The 24,162-nt window shown below is 30.3% G+C and overlaps 1 protein-coding gene across 2 annotated transcripts; it reads right to left on the reverse strand.

Annotated features, from left to right (window-relative positions):
- Positions 1-1,678: 1,678 nt before the first annotated feature.
- Positions 1,679-22,959, reverse strand: LOC130893489 (glutaminase kidney isoform, mitochondrial). 2 transcript variants are annotated; one of them, XM_057799680.1, is made up of 13 exons: positions 22,736-22,959; positions 22,635-22,675; positions 19,379-19,420; positions 19,231-19,318; positions 19,042-19,178; positions 10,275-10,404; positions 6,606-6,849; positions 6,426-6,547; positions 6,015-6,173; positions 5,778-5,954; positions 3,550-3,681; positions 3,336-3,490; positions 1,679-2,306 (listed from the first exon to the last, which is right to left on the reverse strand). In XM_057799680.1, the coding sequence occupies exons 1-13, from the start codon at positions 22,850-22,852 to the stop codon at positions 2,003-2,005; spliced, it is 1,848 nt and encodes a 615-aa protein (XP_057655663.1). In that variant the 5' UTR covers positions 22,853-22,959; the 3' UTR covers positions 1,679-2,002. The 2 variants fall into 2 exon arrangements, with proteins under 2 accessions (XP_057655663.1, XP_057655674.1); XM_057799691.1 differs by lacking the exons at positions 19,379-19,420; positions 22,635-22,675; positions 22,736-22,959 and having other exon boundaries at positions 1,685-2,306; positions 19,235-19,306.
- Positions 22,960-24,162: the final 1,203 nt, after the last annotated feature.

Consider the following 24,162-nt stretch of genomic DNA (forward strand, 5'->3'; position numbering starts at 1 on the left):
GATTTTTTTTTTTATTTTTCCACCTCCTCTTATATATTTAATTTTATTAAAAAGATCTATTAGGCTAATCTGTGATAAATTCAGTGTAGTCTAGAAGATTCCCTTGCCAACGTAAAGTATACTCATCCAAATGGTCAACAATAGGTAACAACCTTATTTAAAATCATCGTAATCCAAGCCGAGCAGAGCAACCAAATTATATTAGAGCCATGCCAAGTCAATCAGCCCAATGCAAAACTAAAAATTTCTACTCGAGTGAAAACAGTCTTCATTTCTACAAGGAGATCATATGGGGTGCAATCCACGACAATGATGTTCACTACCACGATCTTTACCGTTCCACTTAGTCCAGACCGTTATAATCGTAAACACAAATTGAATCGATTGCAAGGCGTTTTGAGTGTTGAGATAAATATTAACGAATGGCAAAACAGAAAAAATAAAGCAAAACCTTTAAGAAGTTATGTTACAATTTGTAAGTCATTGAATTTTTTAGTAGAGTGGTTAACTAATTTACATTAAAGTAAAATCAAAATATCTTCTGCGGCGATAGTAAAATATTTGGTAGTGCGTCACAACATTATATCAAAGCTCACTTCGACCCACCTCATGACAAGGGTCGTCGTAAACGTTAGTTTGTTAGATGTGGTCCATTGATGTAATTCTTTTTTTCTACAAAATGAGAATAATCACAACAAATTTAGTTCTATACAACCTAAAATCGGCGAGTGCGTTATACAATGTCACATGTGCTCCAATTTATTTATTTTGTGTTTTTCATATGTATTATAATTCAATGAAGTTGATTATTTAATTTTTCAATTCCGAAGATCACAACGCCGAGCTGGCGGCCTCATAGTGAGATAACTGAGCGCCTGTGAAATGTACCATCCCCAACTACCATTGTAAGATCTGTATATAAGATCGTGATCCAAACACATTAAATCCTATTCAATTGGAAAAATCCTTACTTACCTCTGATCTAAAACCTAAAAGAAATATCTGAATTCTAATTATGATTCAGCACACGCCAACTAGAATGAGATAAGCCCGCGCATTTATAATTGTATTGAACCAGTCTTTCAAGCGAATGATTAAATAAAGATCTTAAATTGAATTATGAATAATTTTTCATATAATTAATATTTGTTAATGGGAGATAACGATATAATTAAATAATTAGAGAAAAGACTCAAACTCACTGTCGTCCAAATCGTTTTCTAAATTCATAATACTTGGTTGAATTTCTTAATAAGGATCTGTTTGTACTTTTCGTTGTAAATTTTCATCCTCTATTTCAATAATATGATCATGATGCTTAGAAATAATAGGAACTCAAATTTGGCTAATTTTGTAGCATCCTCCAATTTTTAAGTAACATTTAATTGCCTTCTTCGTAGTTGGCCTGTGGTGTGTACAGTACAATCTTGATAAAAGAGAAGCAGAACGATTATCTAATAAATGAGAAACCATCGAGAGACATAGCACTCAAATTAGTTCCCAGACTATCACTGGATAATGAATCGTTCATTAACAATTTAATTGAATAAAACGGATAGGAATGAGGATTGAGAAAATTATGAGGATAATCTGTTTACACAATAATAGAATTTTATACTCCATCAGGTGTGACAACTAATAACCAGTTGCTTTCATAATTTGAATAAAAAAACAAAAATTACATGAAACAGTCATTTTATTACATTTCAAACATCTATTTTAAACTTCTGAGTTGACATCTAAATTACTTGTAGTTAAAATATTTCTTTTCTCTAATAATTTTTTCTCGGCAAAAATGTTTTTTGCATAATTTTCAGTACCATATTTTCATCAACAAACACGTGGAACTTTATGAAATAAATCTGAAAATTACATTACAACATTTAGAGAAAAATACTAGTGTCAATTATTGAACTCGAAATTATTTTATTGACATTTAAATCCACTGCCTTAGTCTTCGGAGTTTATTGCCTTTGCACAACCAGGATTATTAATAAACCTTCTAGACCTTCCCATCTTTGCTCAAAAATTCAGGTAAAGGTTCTTCCTCATCATTATTTTGGCTAGATTTTTTGTTATATCCTTCTTTATCCCACGTCTGCAGCATATCTATAACGGTCGTATGACCAAATGCAAGTGCTTCTTCTAATGGTGTTCTACCCCATCTGTCTTTAATATCATAAGGAACGTTACAGTACTTAATAAGAAATTCAACACAGTGTAAATGGCCTTCAGCTGCAGCCAAGTGAAGAGCCGTTCTACCATCATAATCTGATAATGTCATGTCCATACCGGATAACTTGTGCCTAAAAATAAACAATTGCTATTATATACGGTGTTTCAACGAGAAGTACTCACTCTAAATCATAGCGAAGGTGATAACTTTCTAAAAACGATAGGCTTGATTTCGAGAGGGAAAAATTTTACCAATACTTATAAATGTTACTTCGCCCTTCTACCGTACACAGTCACGCCCTTAAAAAATTTCAAATGCAGGAGAGGCAACTGATATCTTTGAATTCTCTCCAATTTTTTCAAAATTTATCAATGAGTTTATCGGATTTACTGATTTATTAACATACAATGGTATAATCTATTTGCAATAACTTAGCGGACTTTTCTGAGCACATCTGAAGCCCGTAAAAAACGTAAGGTATGTTGTATAACTTCAAGTTCAAAATGAAGAAATCTAAATCTAATATCAGGTAATCTAATTTGCCATTTCAAAGGTCCTCTTCTACTAATCCATCGACAAGAAAACCGATTATTCAGAAACTGACGGACTGAAGAGTCATTTGAAAAACACGTATTGTGTAGCAGCTGGCATTATCTTGGAGCAGCTCTGTAAAAATAATATCAAACGTCGGTTGTGACAATCTTCGTAATAATCACATCTTATATGGATGTAATTTTTAGGACTTTAAAATTCGTACACTACTTCACAGTACACCTTAGCGCCTTTCCTCATGGTCTGGGTGTTATAAGAAACTAACACGTTGACTATTTCATTTCTGATTGGTAGCTGAGGTTCCTGTTATCTGTATTCCATGCAATCCATTCCCATAAATTCATTCCTTGACCAATAGTATTATTGAATATGCGCGAAGTGTAGCTTCAGCCAGACATATATTATTTTTAAATACGACTATTTCTATTTTCAGAACAGTATATACACCATTCTACCCAAGCAATGTGTATGTTCCACGTGCACGGAATTCTATTTAGTATTTTCATTTAAAAATTATTGAGGATGAGCTCTTTTTGTTGGGACACAGTGTGCTTTACAAAATTGAGATTTCGGCATTCACATGATATAAATGTCACTAACTAATTACCTTCGTAAACTTGGTAAATCTCCCGAAGCAGCAGAAAAAAGTAAATTGACTATATTCAGACCTTTAGTTTCAAATTTGTGCTTTCTTGGATCAGATTTGTCGGAAGCGTGCCTTAAATTGTCGTATCTATGAAAATTAAATTTCTTAACTAGTTCCTAAAATTGTTAAAATTAGACAAAACGACTTCAGAGAAATAAAGAAATATTCCAAATACCTCACAAAACTGAACACCTCTACAACTATTTCCTAAAGCGTCCAATGGTGGTGAATATAAACACATCCCCATAACATTAGGTACTACCACCAACATAGCTCCACTTACTCCAGATTTAGCTGGCAACCCAACCTAAAACATTCGTTGCATAACAAAACAAAAGTATTTATTACACTAGTTCACAGTACATCTGTTTCCGAAGAAATTTTAGTCGCTGACATATGATATGCTATTTTCAAAAATATAATTAGAAGATTTTTATCATCTCTAGTTTCTGAGTCTACACTATGTAGATATAAAGCAGAAAAAAACATGATTTCTTAAAAACTCTGTTTGAATGCTCTTCTCTGATGTGTAAACTTTGGAAAATTACGTATCAGAGACCAACAGTAGTCAAATTTTATATTCGTATTCCAGAGAACGTGGTAGCAGTCTGCCATGACGTGTAACTCCTATTGTATAAACTCTTCCTGCTCTTTACTCATATTTCCTAACTTTTCCAGAAACTTGTCCAGGTAACTATAGCGGGAGTGGAGATTTATGTTCATATTGCACCACATATTTTTTAATTGTAGCAGAAGACCTTCCAGAAGTTTTATATAATTTTCAAAATTCTGTATCACAGCAACGTAAGCCTCTAGTTTTAACTCAGTCATAGAATTTCTATATTGAGTATCTTTCATAAGTTGTCTAATTTGGGAGCCATAAACAATACTGGCTCTAATCTTTTCCCCACAGTGAGTTGATTAAAAAAAAAAACATTTCGTCACAAGCTACTATTGAATTCTGGACTATATGTGACTGTCCAGGCTCCATATTTTCTCTCAAAGGCCAGTGAATTTTTCAATTGAGAAACTTAAATGATAGGTTTTAGAAAGAAATCACTAAAAAATTAAAGTAAGTAAATTTTCAAAACGTATTATGAAAAACTAAAATTCAAGTTCGAAATGATTTGAATAAAGATTTTAATTATTAATTTACAGCATAATTTTTCTTCGCCTCGGTGAAAAATGATGACATTAATTTAGAAAAAAATCCTAAATTGATGGAAAATTTTTTAACTAAATACACAAGTGACTCTAATGAAAAGAAATACTTCTCAGACTCAGTTGGCGTCGGTCATTTGACCGTGTTGTTTGAAACTGATCTTGGCTACAGAGCTATTTGTTTGAATCAACTTCTTCAGAGTCGGGTGGTGTCCACTACGAGTCGGCTCGATTTACCTTCTTCATAAATTGAAGTACTTTGATTCAGGTACGAACAATTGCGTTGTTTAGCGAGATTTTAAAGCGTCCGGGGGTCTACGCGGAGTATGCCGTCTGCCGCAAGACGATTAACTGGACTCTTATATTTATAGCCCGCAATTATTTAAGAATTTGCTTTTTTTCCTATTGGACACAGATTACCATAGCATTTGAATGGTACAGAACAAAAGGGTTAAACTCGTGTCGAGTTCATCTTCGAATTGCCCCTCTTTACAATCAAATTGATCCCCTTTGGGAAACAAGGGTTCAAACCGTTTACGTTCACGCTACAAAAATAACAGTCATCGAGATGATTTTGTGGTTTTCGTAGTTCGTGTTTCAAATTTAAAGGCACTTACCACTTATCCATAATCTTAAATATTCCACACACGCTTCACTAACTCAATTGGGAACCCAAGACTTCTCATTTTTATCCCAAAGTATTTCAAAATACTCAATAAGTATTTTTCACCAACGCTAATAAAAGTTTTCTACAATCTTTAAAATATATTCTTCGCGTATAAAGCAAAAATTATCTGATTTGTTCAAACGTCTATGACGCAAAAATTTAGATACTAATCTTGACACAGTATAATAAGTTACATTTTGTAAACAAGTGTAATTATAAAAGATAATATATAATAGGCCAATCCAGAATCACTTAATACTTTTTCAATAAAAATTAAATATAAAATATTGATAACGGCAATTTTTTGGTTTGGTTTTTTTTATTTTCATCAATACTAAATATGAGTAATCAATCACTGTAAATATGATAGAATTCAAAACTTCGGATTCCAGTAGTGTTAGTGTGAGTTACTATGAGCAGTCGATAAACATCAAAGTTAGAAAAATCTTAGTTTAGGCGTAATATTTTTCTCACAATTATAAAAATATGTAATAAGTGATGGATCTTTCGATGAACTTAAAACTTCGATATTTCTTCTGTAGACTCATTGTCTAACTTTTACACTACACACATACCTTGAACGCAAATTGTCCTGAATAGTCATACATTCCACAACTATGCATCAAGGATAAAACATCTCTCACACTTTCTGGTTTTAAAACTTTCTCTTCGGATAGAGGACAAATACCACCATTAGCCAATGTTGCTGCCATTACCGCTACTAGATCACAATTAACTTCTAAGGAACAACACTAAAATTAATTATAATCTTTTTATAATCAAATAAATTTTTTCATTTTCATAATGCTAACCTGAAAATAGAAATCCATGCATTCCCTAAACTTGCTACTTTCTGGGAAACATTTATGTTCTCTCATATAAAAACCTAAAGCGTAGTTTCGATCAGCACACTCACGTTCAGAAAGGAAAACTGCGTTGTTGAATCCAAGATCCTCTCTTCCAGCCAATTTCTACAATAATTCAAATTCAAACAAATATTCAAACGTATTCACCAAAATAAACCGGTCCAAAAATTAACCTGATTATAATGTTCTAATAACCAGTGACTTAGTTCACTGGTCCCATCCATAATATTAACACCTTGTTTATTTATATTTCAATTACAAAACCTTATAGAATTCAATTATCTAAAGTAAACAATAAATTCTATTTGCGGTACTATTATTTTGGCGAAAATCATATTTTTGTGGCTACACAATTACCTCAAAAAAGTTCATAGTAAAATCAAACTTCTCCGCAGAACTCATTTCGGGACAGTACATTGTCTTTAATAAGGAACAAATAATAATAGCTCCGGCATTAATCATTGGATTATGTGGTTTTTCTATAATAAATAAATGAATAAATAAATATTATTGAAGCCTCCTAAAATAAAAACTCACTATTATGATCGAGGATGAGTTCATTGAAATTTCTACCACTAGGTTCTTGACCAACATATTGATGAACAACATCTGCTCCAAGTAAATCTAAAGCTATACCATACGACAAAGGTTTGCTGCATGATTGAATTGTAAAGGGTATGTTGACATCCCCTATTGAGTATCTTTGTCCATCTATAGTCACAATACTGACGCCCCAATAATTCGGATTCATTCTTTTTAACTGTGGAATGTATGATGCTACCTAAAACCAAACCTTTCCTTCAAAATATATCAAGTAAATATTTTCGCATTTTCATCTCATTTAACAACAAAATAGAGAATTTACTACGATTATTCCTAATATTGCAACATCTGATATATGAATTAATATAATCTGTATTAACATCGATTCAACGATTTCTGATTTTTTAAAATTAAATAAATGTTTCGTGGTCTAAAATGCAGTTCTACTTTTATATTTTTATATTATTAATTACTTCTTTATTTTTCAATATTGAGATGTCTGTCATGTAACAATAGCACTACAATTATAAGAAATCTCTTTTCAGTTATATTATTTTCTGATGTTTCAGATTTTTTTTTTTTTGATATATGATAACTAATTATAGTATATTTACTAAAATAATTTGATAGCTGATATTTGTTTATCTCTCTTTTAACTATGTAATTAATTTTTTCTTGATAATTTTTTCTCTTAATCCAGTGTTTGCTATTTCAATACATTTTTTGATAGTTAGAGGTCTATCAGTGAAGCTAATAACTATTCATCTTTTTTGCGAGATGAAAGTCATCCCTAAGTTTCAAGATCTTAAGTACCAGCTTGGTTTTGTATATCATTTTGTTTTTATGTTATTTTTGGTTTTATAAAGAGACAAGAACCAAAACATAATTCATTTATATCAGAATGTAGACCTTTCCTCACCCTATGTACAAGAATTTTCTCAGCAGGGACATAATACATTATTAAAATAATTAGTAATTAAAAATCTGAAACATAAAAAATTACAGTAGTAATCTTATATATGAAGTTTCTAGTATTAATTGTGAAGCTGTTTATATAGGACAGACATATCAATATTTGGAAACTAGATTAAAAACTCATGAATATAAAAATGGGAATCTTAAAAATTGTTCTGTGAAATAAAATTTTTGTTACAAATAATTTTTTTATAATTGAAAAATGATTGAAAATAATTGATAAATATTATATAAATTTGACAAAATATGAAAAAAAATATTTGTAACAAAAGTTTTATTTCATATTCTATCAAATTTATATATATATATCAATTATTTTTAATCATTTTTCAATCTTTCGATAATGCTTCTATTCATAAGAAATGAAAAACGATTTTCTGCAATACAAAAAATAATTTTTCAATCTTGGGGGAAGCAGTCATGGGAGAATTTTTTAATTTAGTGAATTTTTTTATACTATACCAAGCTTTCCTAGCATTTTCAAGGCAGTAATAAATACCAAAACAAACTGGTTCATGAAATAATTTTTGTTAAAAACTTACTTGTATATTACGATTTTAAGATGAAATAAATATCACGAATTTTCACAGGAACATACATAATTTAAATTTCCTTGTGAACTACATTATCTGAAATTTGGAATTTTTTTCCTTTTGAGGAATTTAATAAAAACTGATCTTACTAGTTCCCGTCCTTTCTATTTTTTATAAATTATTGAACATTTCAATTGAAACAATATTAGAAATATCAATTCAATCTATTTTTCTACGTCCTTAGACTTAAAAAATCCGACGAAATATTTATCAGTTTTTATTCTGTAATAGTCATATTAAAAGTACAACTGTGAGCATTATTAATTTGAAGTGAAGAAGAAGTTACATTACTATTGGTACTTGAATTGGCAACATTTAACGAGTTCAAAGAAATAACATCGTCTATAGTTGTATTAGTACTTGGATTGGAGTGTTGGTAGGATGTTGAACATTTACAATGTGACTTGAAGTCGAACTAGTTGTTCCCGTTAAAATTTTCACTGCGGAATCCATTTTGTTTTTTTATTGAATCGTCTACGTATCCCTCCGCAACTATGTTGGATTTCCACCAACCTTGCTTTTTTATGATTAGGTAAATTCAAATATGTTGCGATAAGCAAGGGAATTTTTGAAAATTGGGTTTTGCATTTTCCATTTCTATACTGCAAAAAGAAATGATCTGTTTTGACATTTTTGGGTTGTTGGTTTTTAAATTTTTTAGAAATGTTTATCAAGTTTAATCTGTTGTCAGATATTTCACCAATAACATTAAATCGACGTTGAACATGAGTTTTTGTATCAAGTACGGTGATAATTAAAACATTTCCTGTATTATTGATATCGTTACACTTCATTTTATATAATTCTTCCCTCCACAAAACTCCTGCGATTCCCAATATTAAAGCAACCTGAAAGATGTTACAAATAATATCTATATAAGTACATCTATAGCCAACTGATTTATTTTTCCAATATGCAATAAGTTTCGAGTATTTACTAATGTCTACGTCGTTATTTACCATTAGGGTGCCTTTCAGTTTTGAATAAGTCGATCAAAGTGTTGAAGACTTCCACATTTTGGATTTAGTTTCCAAGTAAGCTAGTAACACTTTTTCTTTAAAGCCGTTTGTGCCTTTTTTTGTTCGCCACTCCATTAAAGAATTATATTCCTTTAAATACTGTTCCCTGGATTTCTCAGGGAGAAGATTCATAGTCGCAGCAGTTGCCGATTCAACAACATCTTCTGGTGTGCAGTCTAAGCTTTCTTCACTATCACTCTCCATCACTAATATTAATACTACACTCCTTTTAATTAGACACAAAATGATTTTTCTTGAACGAAAAAATAAATAAAAGTGTGACAGTTTATCGGAGAAACGATTCGTCATCAGAAAAAAAAACATTCACAACCCACTATTTTGATAAAACAATTTTATAATTGCGTTAAAAAATGACGTGTTAAGGTACTTTTTTGCACGCTTTTTGACCGATTCAGAAATAACATTCTTTATGAATGCAAATGAATGAAAGAAAACGTGAATATTATAACGGACGTAGAAAAAATATTTTATGATCCTCAAATATTTCAATACACGAATAATAGTTGTAGGTTTCTGTACTTATTATGAAAATATTTAAACACTTGGCAACATCGAATACTTGTGACCTATCAAGGAATATCTTACATAAAACTAAAGTAAATACAAATTCGAAATATTTTAGTTTTTTCAAAAAAAACGTGAATTAAAAAAACTAATGAGCTATTAGTTATTGAAATTAATAACTAAATTAACTGATAGCGACTTAGTTGGGCCAACAAAGGCATTAACAACTGAATAAAAGTTTTATTTACTTTAGATAAGAGTTTGTGTGAGTAGAAACGATGTTAATGAATATACCTACATAAGGTTAAAGTAAAAATAGAGCTGCTATTCTAAAATAATACCAATGTCATAGATCAGTGAACACGTAGTGTTTTTAACAATGAATTAGTGAAAACTAAACAGTTTAGTTAAGATTTTTATGAGATCATGAGCTTTTTGATTAGCAAAATGTATAAAGAATATTATGAATATAGTTTTTTGACTACATGAAAATTCATAATCAACGATTTATTGTTTAAATAACAAAAAAGCTGTTTTGAAAATATACTTACTGTTCCATTTGTATTTTCCTTACATTTCCAATAAATTAACTCAATATCTTTGCTAAATTCTTGAAATTCTGGTATTATAAATTGATGTCTAAACGCATATGACAAAAGTCCTATACTTGGTTGCACTATACTAAAATAAGAAACAACATTCAGTTCCAAAAAAATATTCCAATGAAGTATGTATGAATGATAGACAAAGATAATATAAATAACAATTTTACCAATGCCATTAATTAAGCTTCATTCTCAAATTTGATATGTAGATATTAGATGTGCCAAAAGAAAGTTTTCATTGTTTTGCAATAAATCACAACGTTAATCCTCACGTTAATTTTGGTTGAGTAAACCGTCGTTATTATGCATGAACTCATTGAGGAAGGTTTTCTGTTTTCTGTTCTCAGTCATAATTTGTCATCAAGAATAAAGCAAGTCATATACAAATAGTTTAACGCGACAATAATATTGTCGACAATGTTATTGTTACCAAAATTAATATACGTCATACATAAAATTGACTTTCACAGAATAGCGTTAAATCCATTTGGAAACAATAACAAATGCCGGCGATATCTCCAAAGATTTTAGAATTAACTATTTATTTATCAATTAATTTCGTTAACTAATAAATTATTGTATGAACGTTAAATATATAATGATATTCTAAGCGACATTAGAAGTGTTACACCCAGAAGAAAGAATTTTTCGATCTTGATTTTTTACTGACGTGGAAGACTTACATCAAAAATGGAATGATAACATTTGCAAAAAATTGTATTAATATTCATATGTTTAGGGACACTTGAGCTGAATACACTTCTGTACACTTTTAGGCATCGATAAATGGAGATGTCGTTAAAACCAATTTTATTGTGGATGAACTGCACCGAAAAAGCAAATCACTTTTTTGACAAAAAAGTTCAAAGATATGAGGGAAAACTCGAAAAAAAATTGTAGGGACTAAAATTGTCAGTAAAATCGTTCCGAATCACTTTAAACGCATTTCTAATAGAAACCGACAAATTTGCAATACACAATCAACATTTCTTGCAGCGCTGAATATTGAAGAATTTTTAAAAATGGAAAAACTCAATCTTTCTAATTTATTTCAAATCATTTCTACATAGTTTAGTGAATAATCTCTAAGATGTAACTAAGTTAATAAAGGACAAGTAAATATAAGGTCATGGTTCTTTTCTAAACATTTTTAAAAAAATTTAGATAAGAAAATTAATTCCGGTTAAAAAACATGTTGAAAAACTACAAATGTTTGTTAGACTCTGTAGATTTGATTTGAAAAAATTTCAAAAACTTACATTTTTCGATTTTTTGTAAATTTCTTATAGTGCCGGACAGCTAAGCAATATAGTTATACAGTTTATTGCAAATATCTCTGTTGTTATTACCAATATGTCAATATGTCTCTAATATACATAATTATACGGGGGCTGTTTTCTTTTCAATCTCCGTTCGCTCCGAGCAGACGCTACGCGGGTAGAAAAAGAGCGCATTAAGGCATCAGTTCATTGATGCTCCCGCCAAAATGAAATTGCGGAGTGTGATTAGTTTTCTACAGGCTGAAGGCCATAGCACTGCAGATATCCATCGGAGAATGAGTCGTGTATATGGTGAAAACTTCATGAGTAATGTTGTTGTGCGTGAATGGTGTCGAAAGTTTAAAGATGGACGTAATGATGAAGGGGTCAAGAACGAAAATCTGTCGTTTCACATGACCTGGTTCAACGAGTTGACAAAATGGTTAAAGAAAACCGCAGATTCACCATTACTGCTTTGTTTACAGAAGTTGCAAGGTCTGTTTTGTACTCTACTAGAATTCATTGGCGGAAACTTTCTTTGAAGAGGGTATCAAAAAGCTTGTCCACAGATATGACAACTGTCTCAATCTCTTCGGTGATTATGTCGAAAAGTAACCGTAAGTGTACCAATCTTTTGGTAATAATATTATTGTTTTATATAAACTTGTCTTTTATTTATAGCCTATCGGAGCTTGAAAAAAAACGGCCCTCGTATATTGTGAACTCTCTCTTCTTATTATTTTTCTTTTAATAAGACCCTGTTCTGTTGATTTCCAAATATTTACCCTCTTCCTAAGCTTTCATATCATTTTTTAGTGGTTTGCCTAGTAGTCTACATGTTATTGGTTTTTGCCTTTGCCCATTTGTTTTCTTGGCATTTTTTCGACATAATCTCTCCAACCTCTTGTGAACTCCATTGTTAAGTAATAAAATCATCCGGAACAACAAACTCCATTCAGAAACACACAAAATTACAAAATACCAAATCAAGGAGAAATACCATGGGCAATTTTCTTTTTAACAAATTACTTTAAAACCAATGCCACAATAAACGTTTTTTATTGAAGAATTATCTACAAGTTAACGACCAGGTATCATTGTTTTGTTAAATCACTGTCATTAAAAAAAAATTCATTAGATATATCGAAATCAAAATATATTAATGCATGGTTGATTAAACGCGGTTATATTGTATGGAAAGTTTATAATATTTTATTGGGGTGATGAATTATGTGTGATGTAATCGATTATGTAATATACAGTATACATACAAAAGATTGGAACAAAAAATATATAAATATATACAGCATGTACAAGCCTAATGGAATAAAATGATTTCGGTTACTGTACTAATTCATTAAAAAAATCCGTCATAATTAATTATGAATTGACATTCTTGAACGTGAAAATATGATTCCTAGCTAGAGAGATAATAAAATAAAAAAATATCATTACAAAAATTCTCTATATACTCAGATGTTTAATTGATATTTATAAAAAATACTTCGGAGTTTAAAAACGTTAGTTTAAATTCTGAAAAATGTTAACATTAACGTAAATGCATTAAATAACAGTTTTACAAATGATTTATATAGATATATATAGATAGATATTTATTTGAGATAAAGCCGAACATAACAAGATGTAACTCGCCAATTTCATGAAAAAATTGCTGATTCACCGCCTTTATCCCAAAGAATGTTTAGTGAAATAGACAAGCAGTTTTGCGAGTTTGGTCATAAGAGGTGGATAAAAAAGCAGCTACCAATGCGTTGAGTAAAGAAATTAAATTAGATGTGACGTGGAGTTTGTGGAAAGTTAGCCATACATCGATAGCAAACATATTAAAAGAAAACAAAGTGCATTCCTAGTGGCAGTTTTCCACTTTAAGCTCATGCTAATTGAATAATAAACCAGTCAAATTGCACCAATTGTTTTTCTTTTTGGTTCCGATATAAAAACCTGGCGACCAATTTACCTCTAGGGCACAGAGATCACCTATATTTAGATGGATCACGACAATGTTATTTGTTCTAACCAAATTAAAATCGATTAGAGGTCTGAGCTTGAACTAGTACTACGACATCCTTCATAAAATACTGGCAAAATTAAATTTTATTCATGGCGCGTAATTTGAATTATGTACCAGTATGAAGTAGTTCATACTGGTACCTGAGAACTAATTGAGAATTTTCAAGTTCATGTTTTTGCTTATAATATTTCTCAATATGGCAAGTTATTAGTTGTAATCTTGTAAGGAGAAAAAGATTTCAATTATTGCACTTATTTCGTTACCCAAGTAAAATGTAGACAAAAAGCTTTTGGATGTAATCTGATAATCCTTGAATTATAATAATAATCTAAATATAACACGTGTGTGTATTAATTAATAAGGAAAAAAAACTAGATATATATGTTTTTAAACAAAATATTGCATACAAAAATAGCTAATTAAAGTATTACATCTTAAGTAATTATACAAAATTTTAATGAAATTCATCACTTGAACTTCATAATACATCCCTAGTTAATTTGGTATTGTTTGTAGCCAGCAGCTATCTATTAAATCATTATCCTTATGAGGATTTGGGAACAAATGCATCACATTAATAGATTCTCAATGTTATACATAAAATATATTGAAAGTCATTCGGGAAAATTAACCACAGCTAAAGCTTGGTTTATGTAGCCATAATTAAAAATTACCATTAAACTAACAAATTTTTTGTTCATGTAGTGAATTAAGGATAATTATAAATTACTGGTAAACTAATAGAAATTTTAAAAATTAGAACACCACGGCGGAAATCAGCGCAATAACACGAATAATACTTCCTTAACCAAAGAACAACGATGTTGTAAACAGTACCACCAATACAGACTGACTTGACCTATTCTGTGCTCACAACCTCAAAAAATTAAGAAGTTAAAAGTTGGTGAATTCTTAGTTCTGCATTACTCACAGCGTCTTTCAACAAGTAATTTAATTTGTTATTTAATGGTACTTTTTAATTTTGGCTGCATAAACCAAGCTTTTAATTCCTTTATTATGTGAGTTATGTTATGAGCACAGAATACGTCAGGTCAGTATGTATTGCTGGTATTATTATGTTTACAATATCCTTGTTCTTTGGCTATCAAAATAAAATTCGCCGAAAAGCAATGTTTGAAAATCAGCATTGTCCTTTAGAGGATGGAATACTGATAAACAGTGCCAGGAGTTTTCTAAATTTGTATGATAGAAAGGACCCATTATTGATTAGCAAATTCAAGACTGAGATCGTCTTAATCTTGGTCTTGCAGCCTCATATGTGGTCTTGGTCTTGCATTTGCTCATCAATAATGGGTCCTTTCTATCATACAAAAGTGGAGAACTCCTGGCACTGCGGATCCATCTATGGTTCTGAACTTGAAGTAAAAAAATGGTTCAACCTTGGGCGATCTCTGTGAAACGTCTATAAAATATGTGGTTTGTGCTCTAGGGATCAAATGAGCCCTTAAATTCCTGCGACAAATTCACATGTTGGATTACTTTTTATATTGTATTTTTTATATTATATATCTTAGCGACAAGTTTACCACCTTCGTTTGAAACACCAAATTTTGTGTTCCTTTCATGTGTAAACTGTAACTGATATACTTCTACAATTTCTAAAGATGGATTTGATGTTATTAGGCAATAATCATTACTAAAATACATAAATAAATATGAATGAGATGTTTCAAAGATATTCAAAAAGTGGAAAATAATTTACTAGCATCTGACGATGATACTATTTATATTATTATATCAAACTGATTTAAATTGGAATTTTAAGATAGGAGAGGAATCTTAGAACACGTAGAGTTTACGATAAAAAAAAGTAATAAATTTCAAAAAATATTTATTGGTTGAGAGATAAACTTGCTCTAATACCGGTTCAATGCTAACAATTGCGAAACAACTGCAAATTTCATTTTATATAATTATGAAACTAATGACGAAATGATAAATTCTAGATAGGTAAACAATGGATATTTTACGTGAAAGAAAGGAAATAAAAACGAAAAGAGGTCTTGGGTATGACTATTTCAACCAAAATTCTAAATAAAGTAAAACGTATATTACATTAAAATGCACATACAATAAAGTGAAGTATAAAATCATACTCTACTTGTTATAAAAATAGGCAATTGTGGTCCTGAATCAAATAGCACTGACAGAATAAAAATAATATGAGATATAAGAAGTGATGTGAGCTCGCAAACATAATCTGACATCTATGTATAGGTACTTTCCAGATTTATTCAGTACTTTACATCAAAGGTATTTAAAAATTTAATATGTTAATATTTACATTTTTATGTTAGACATTATCGATACCCTTCACAAATCAGAGGTTGAACCAATATATTTCTATTGAACTAACTCTCTTATATCTTTCGCCATAATTTGCCATATTTACAAATTCATGGGGAAGTAACATTGGAGTGAACGTTTGTAGTTATCACGCGATCATTGGCGCCAGACATAGAAGTTATAATAATTCAGGGGAAAACAAGGAAACTTCATCACGCACAAAGGGTCGTTTAAACGTCTGCTAATACATTTTTATCATGGAAAACTAAACATAAATTGTGTGGTATATCAACAAATTCCATTTCCATATATTTTTGCTTCAAAATTTTATACGAATAACATTCAATTATTATAATTTACATACTAATTTTATGAATTATTAAGCGATGGCAGTTACAAATATAAAAAACTTGTGATGACAATGACATTCACCAAGAGTTAATCCGGTATTGGTTAATATCGACTATGAAGAATTTTTGCATCAATAAATGTTGTTTATACATTTTTATACAAGCAGACCAATACCTATGAAAAATCCAATCCACCTCCAGATCCATAACTGCGAGCGAATCTAGAAGATTGTTCTCCTCAGGCATAAATGTATATTCAATGCGGTCCATATGTATGCAATAAATCCAATTTTATCGTTATTATGTACTATATGAAAAAACCTGAAGAGGTCGATCTTTATTCTTGAATTAACAATTTACAGTATGAAAATATTGTCCCCTCTGAATTATAAGCACACCTTCGAAAATTTTAAATAGGATAAGGAGACGTTTGACACCTTGTTTGAAAGGAATTTTAGTTCTATATTCAGCAATATAAAGTTTCTTAAATTTGGTGCAATCATAACTGAGATAATTAATTTTTAAGATGTAAAATTTTCATAATGTCTCTATCACAAATCTTTACGTAGATTGATGATAATAATATCGCATAATATTTAGAATCTATTTTCCAATGTACATGTACATGTATATTTAATTGAAAATTAAAGGAAGGAAGATAATGTTTTCATACTGTAAATTGTCAATTTGAGAATAAAAATCGACCTCTTTCAGATTTTTTTCACGTAGTACATAATAACTCTAAAATTGAGTTTATTCCATACATATGGATTGTATAATAACATTAGTAATCTGGAAATAACTAAATGCCCGTTACCAATAGCTCTAAATAATTTGTATAGTTTTAAAATAATCCATTTTTTATATCAGATTACTCAAACATAATTCCAATTTGACGCCAGCTAGTTGGTATGGATCTGAACGACATGTGTTTTCAGCAAGATGGCACCAACTACCACACTGTGTACGAATCAATCGATTTATCGGAGCAATTATTCTCAGACCAAGTTTTTTGGAGTTTTTTATATCTCATGTGAATAAACCAACGCGACATAGGTGAGACAATGACAAAGATTTATCAAAATTTCTCAAATTTCAAGGAAGGAGCAAATTTCCTCAAAGTTCAGAGCTAATATTTCATCACATCAATAATCGCATAATATGTACTTTGGAGTGTAATAAAAATATCGTCACTTGTTCAGAAAAAGTATATCCATTATTTTGAATAATATCGAAAATTCTATCCATTCAAATAGTTAACATCTCCCAATAAAAGATCGAGTGAAAAAAGGTTGTTGGGAGGTTGTTAGACCCTTTAAATTGGTGGGGCTCTATAAATACTGTCATAAAATTGTTGTATAAACAACATATATAAACAAAAAAATATAAATCATATTCACGCATGAATTTATTGCACATTTTTATTACATAATACACCGTAAATCAAATTTTTTAACACTAAATTTTCTTACTGCAGTGAAAATGCATTAAAAAATTATTAACATAATAATTCATTTTATATTGGTTGAATATAACTCAAAAGAGTTAACGTATTTTAATACACAAGATTCCAATTGCCCGGGCAATCCTACATTAAAATGATAAAATAAACAACTAAATAATGAGTTTTAAATATCCAAACAATAAGAAATTTATATCCAAGACTTCATATTAACTCAACGTCGTAATAGAATTATTTATAGATAACTTTAAAAAATTTGATCAGCAATAATAAATATCAATTGCCTACAATCAAACTGTAGATGGCCGTTTTATAATCAGACTCGTAAAGGTCACTGAATATTGAAAAAATCTATTATTTTACTCAATAATAAATTATCTGAATTCTAAGGCTTATTACTAATGAATAGTGCACTACTTATTAGAAAAACTTCTATTTTTATTACGTGAAAACTATTGACAAACAGACGTGACACTCTAACCCATCAGCTATTTATTTTTTAATTCATTCTATGTAATTAAATTTTTCCAATATTATAATAATAAAATTTAACTGCGATTTTGTTAATTTAGACTGATAGTTTTTACTTCTTGTTCATTTATTTTTATTCCACATTTTTGCGAGGCTATTTTTGTCCTTAAAACCAAATCTTTATTTCACAAATATATCTTGTGTATCATCAGCGAATGTTATTACAAACATATTTTACGATTGATTTGACATCTATATAGTTTGAGAAACATAACCGCGCACCTCTCTTGTTTAATCTTCCGATTCATCTTTGTTCTTTCATATTTCATGATTATTTAACTGGTTTACTTCTTTTTATATGTAAAAAATCGATTCGCTATTTTCTACTGTGAAATTAAAAAAACTGTTTCAAACGTTTTCTCATTATATATCACTTCGCAGGTTCAAGGTCTCGCTTCTGAATTCCCATTAATTTTTTGTATCACAAGAAATTATGCACAGCTTTGTATCAAATTGTGCGATTTAAGCGAAAAAACCGTGAATTACAAATTAAAAATCGATTGTACGCAATGTGGAATTCTGATAAATCATACACTGCCATTTTCCACAGAAAAAGTTGATATTATTTATGATAAGCAGCATCCGCTAATAGATTTTTAAACAATTTCTTGTCAAGCATAATATTAATTATTTTTGAATTATATATATATATATATATATATATATATATACATATATATATATATATATATATATATATATATATATATATATATATATATATATGACACGCATGTATCGCCATTATAAATATTAAAATAAAAACACTCACTTCTTAAATTGTTCTAAAGTTAGTTTTTGAGTATCGACATCATTTCCATCAGACTTCGATTTAGATAACTTTTTTAAATTCTCCATCATATCTTGTAGTCTAGGATCTGTTTTTCTAAGACCAGTTGCTTTGACTGCCTAAAAAGTCAAGATTGAAATTTTTGTGAAATATTAAAGACATTCAATATACCGACAAGAATTTCCCTATATGCAGCAGGCCCGTATCTTGGTTTTTAAACATTTCGAATAAAGCTACATCCGTTTCATAATCTTGTCCGCTGTAAAATGTTTATTAGGTAAAATGAAAGAAAAATTGGTATTAAACCATATTTACTTACTAGCACAAGTAACTCGTGTCATGGATAAACGAGAATTGCCTTCTGCAAAATAATTAAATACATTAACTAATTAAACGATTAACATAGAAGAAAACCAAAGATTCATTGAGTATATATTTTTCTTCAATTTTTTACTTTTACTTCTCAAATAAAAATGAAATATTTTACTGCCTGTAAGATCACACTATTAGCAATTAAAAATGTCTCGAATTAGCGTTTGTTGGTGACTTATATTTTAACAAATCAAATATCAGCTTTGACTGTTAGCATATTCAGTTCCGAACTACAGATCAGATTCGTCCTCAAAAGGACCATCTTTTTCTGCATTATTCTGTACACACCTACAGCCTGAGGATATGCTGCCAAATGTAAACGCACGTAGCAGAACATTAGCCTGATGAACAGTTAACAGAGGTACATAAAGACCCAATAGTTCTGTCAAAACATCACCAAAAGAAGATTTCCAGTGACTGACTGACTGACCCCAATATCCAATCAGATGGACTAGGTCAGTGAGGAATACGCCAGGCACCCAAGGCTGAAGAAACAGCTGGATCACGACCATCAGTGAATACAAAAAGAAAAGAGAAATAAAAGGGACCATCTATTAGAGATTCCGCTAATAGAGATATAACAAGTGAATCCACTCTTTAAGGTCGTTTTTAGTTGTAATAAGTCAGCTAAGAATTCTAGAGACTGCATAAATACCCTAACAAAAAGAAGAGAATAGACTGACACACTTATTAAATTCATTAATAATTAATAGAACGAACAGCAAAGAAGACTGACGACCACGTCAGATTGCAGGTAGCTCTTCCCGGAGTGCATATTTCTTTGAGAGGTGCATTATGGAAGGAACTTGGTTGGTGATTGCAAGTTGTTGTACTGATGACTTTTCTCATTTCAATTATGAGCCATTGGAGAGTTTAACAAAGAATAATCGATAGACGTCATGTTCTTCAAAAAATTAATTCAATATTGGTCACGGTAATAACTAAGAAAATAGTTATTTTTTCCTTCGGAGAACAGTCAGATCTTTATTATGTTTTGATATTATTAGAAGGCATTTAGAACAGATGGTTTTCAAAACTTTCATATAATAAGACGTTCTACATGACATTGATCGATATTAATACAATGGATTACTTCAATTAATTAGCAGGACACACCTTCTAAGTTGAGAACTAATATAGTTTGAAGAGGGTATAATTTTATTTAAACGTGGATATTTTTACCTTGCGAAAAAACGTATTAGAGTATACGATTTACTAATTATAATTAACGTACTTTATTAAAATAAATGGTAAATTCTGAGAATATTTTAAATAAAAAAGATCAAGAATCGAAAAGAAGAAGTGCAGGTAACGTTTCAGCAGGATCGCGTTTCCCAGAAAAACCATTAAAATGGATAAGTATTAAATGTTTATTATATTAATATTTTGAAATAAACTTTGTTTTTATAGTAATAAGCTAACACATTATTAACCATGTTCTGTAAAGTAAGAAGAACGTAATTTCAATTGAAGCATTCACATACGTGTTTGTTCATTTGTTTATTGTCTCTTTTTTCGTTTTTCTTGCAATTTGTGATCAAATTGAATCAACGAATTTGCGAAAATTTCTGCTTCAATCTTAGAAAAACTATCGAGATTATTACTGGTGATACATCATGGATTTACGGCTTTGATCTGAAAAAACAGCGAGTCAAAATCCGTTACGACAATGTTTACTGTTTTCTTTAATTATGAAGGTGTTGTGTTGAAATTAAAATTTAAAATTTCACCTCCGGAAACAAATGATCGAATGTTACATATGGTCAGTTCTCTTATATGGTGTCGAAGCATGGACTTTGAAAATATCTACCATTAATCGCTTATAGGCTTTTGAAATGTGGTTATATAGATGCATGCTCTAGATACCGTGGACAGCTATGCAAACAAACGATGCAGTCCTTAACAGTTGGTGTTAATGGAATTGGTGGATAACATTAAATGCAGGAAAATAGCTTATTTGTGCGTGGTAGCCGGTTTAGTATCCTCCAATTCATTATGATGGGTAAAGTTGAAGGTCGTAGAGGAATTGGAAGGAAACAAGCTTCTTGGTTGAAGAATATTAGAGAAAGGACTGAGATAAGAGACGTAGGACAGTTATTTAGACTAGCTCAAGATAGAGAGTTTTGCCATGCTGATCACCAATGTCAAGGGGACTTGATACGGCACGCTAAGAAGAATATGCACCATGAATTACGTAACGCAGTCAAAACAGAACGGTGATTAACTGCTTCACTAAAAAAATGTGTTAGCACATTCATCGAACATAGGACAGCAATATTTAACAATGTAGAAGACCGACCCTACAGCATCGGCAGTCTCTATACAATCCCTGCGAAATTTCGCTTTTTAATTGATTAAAAATTGCGATCCGATGACGTCAATTCGTTGAAAAAAATATTTTACAAGTTCCAAAAATAACCTCCAGGACTACTTCAGGAAGATGCAACGCAGCTGAGAACATATTATTTAATCAAATAGGGACTCCTTTGAAGGTTGTCACTCAAGGGATAATAAATAACACCAATGCGGAGATATGAAAGTAGGCTCGATGATTTTGGAACAAACCTCCTGTATGCCCTTATTATTCAAATGACATAACAATCGATGCACTTCTATTTCTTTATATCTCAATTCATGTACGCGATCAATTTTGTTTTAAAAATGAATTTGCGAAAAATATCAAAAATTATCGACATAACAAAAAATGGGGTCAATTATATTATAAAGCGCTAGAGCCTACAGAATACATTAATTTAAGTAATAGTCATAATACTATTGGGACCCTATTTTTCAAAATAATATATTAATGGTCGTATTAGTAAGCCATTAAAGATCGTGGAACTAAGAAGACTAAAACATTTCAAACTTAAACTGAAATTCAAAATTTTAATGTGTGACACGAAGAATTATTTAATGTTCTTTACATACTGAAATGAAAAGAATTGTACCAAATTAATAGCTGCGAGAACAAAACAATAATATACGCCAAGCAGATTTTTTGTTTCAAAATATATCGAGAGAAATAATAAAATAGTAATCAGCAACGGAACTTAAAAACTAAAAATAATACAGTTTTACATCATAAGATTGAATTTAGAAGAAGTAAAATATTAGGTATACACTTGTATTTAAACAACGTTAACTGGTTAATTAAAAAATTCGGTGTTCTATATTAATATACTAAATATTAACTAGAAAAATACCTTTGTCTCCCTATTATACACTTGGTTTGATCAATATCATTCTGAAAAAAAGAACCGGAAGATGAATATACCATCGGAAAATAAAAAAAACTTATACTCACTTTTTTTCTGTGTGTATAAAATCCTGATATTTTCATTGTATGAATTGATACCCATTGTTCGAATTGAGTTCTCATCTGACACCTATTTAAACGATTCAAAAGCCGATTGGAAAGCATGATTTTTTTCAGTTATTCGTATGAGTAATTTGGCGGTCGATATTACGGAACAGCGTTTCGCAACGCGACGTCGCAACCTTTACAGTGATCTGGAGTTCCTACCGTCTAAATCAGATTTAGAATTGGAATAACCATGCGTGCGCTCAGCGTCAACGTTGCCGTAGTTTCTTATTTTATTCTATATTCTACAAACCCAAATTGTTTACAATAATTAATTTTTAAGTTTAAATCGGTGAGAAATATTTTCATTAAAACCCAATGATAGTTCTAATACTTAATATGTACAAACAAGGCGATTATAATGAATTAATAAATATGTTTTTATTCTTGTAAGTTAAACTTTTTAGAATTTCATTCAGATACCGATATCTCTATAAACTAACAAATCGTCTTATGTTTACTTTAGAAATTTTCGGAACCTATTATTGGGTTAGCCCAGTGGTCGGCAAAGTGCAGCTCTAAAGACGCATGTGGCTCTATGACCCTTAAGGGCGACTCTGACACAATTATCTACATAAGAAGCAATGATTTTTCTATTCAAAAAATCTTGGTGAGCACAAAATTGCATCTAATTTTGATAAATTCAAATTCTTCTATAAATCGAGAATATGTGTAATTTTTTCTTAAAGTTAAAAGATAAGTAGGAAAAGGAAATTTAATTTTTTCGATGTAGTAAGATGAAGTAATAACATTCGAGAAGAAATAATCCATTTTTCTCAGAATTTTTAGAGGAAAAAAATTTTCACTTTCCAATCCTGCTGCAGCATCCCCAAAAAAATCATTCCCCTATTGATAAACATCATTTTAAACAATAATAATTTTGAATATGAGGTAAGCATTTCTCAGCAGGTTTCAGGAATTTGAAAACAGCAGAGCAACTGTAGTATTTGTCAAAAATCCTCTAAATGCTACAGTAACCAAGTTGAAATTTTCTCCTTTTGAAATTAACCTTGGTAGTTTTGAAATACAATTAGTGGATTTTAAAATAAGACATAGCACTTTAAATACGAACGACTTTTTTTGAATTGGAAATATTGTAAGAGGAAAAAATGTAATCTTAGTTCAAAACACAAGTGGTTTGCTTTAAATAACCTGGAGAAGGAAGACATGATCATTCTCAACGCTTGGAATAGTATTCCTGACTCTGACGATCAGCTGAAAAAGCTCGCGTTTGCCGTTCTTTTCCTTTTAGGTTCGATATACTCGTATATATGCGAAAAATATTTTTTAAACATGAAAATTATCAAGAGTAAACTCAGAAGTCGTCTTATTGATGAGAACTTCGAATCATGCCATTAAAAATAACAACA

This window comes from Diorhabda carinulata, chromosome 1, assembly GCF_026250575.1.
Source record: "Diorhabda carinulata isolate Delta chromosome 1, icDioCari1.1, whole genome shotgun sequence".
Lineage (NCBI taxonomy): Eukaryota > Metazoa > Arthropoda > Insecta > Coleoptera > Chrysomelidae > Diorhabda > Diorhabda carinulata.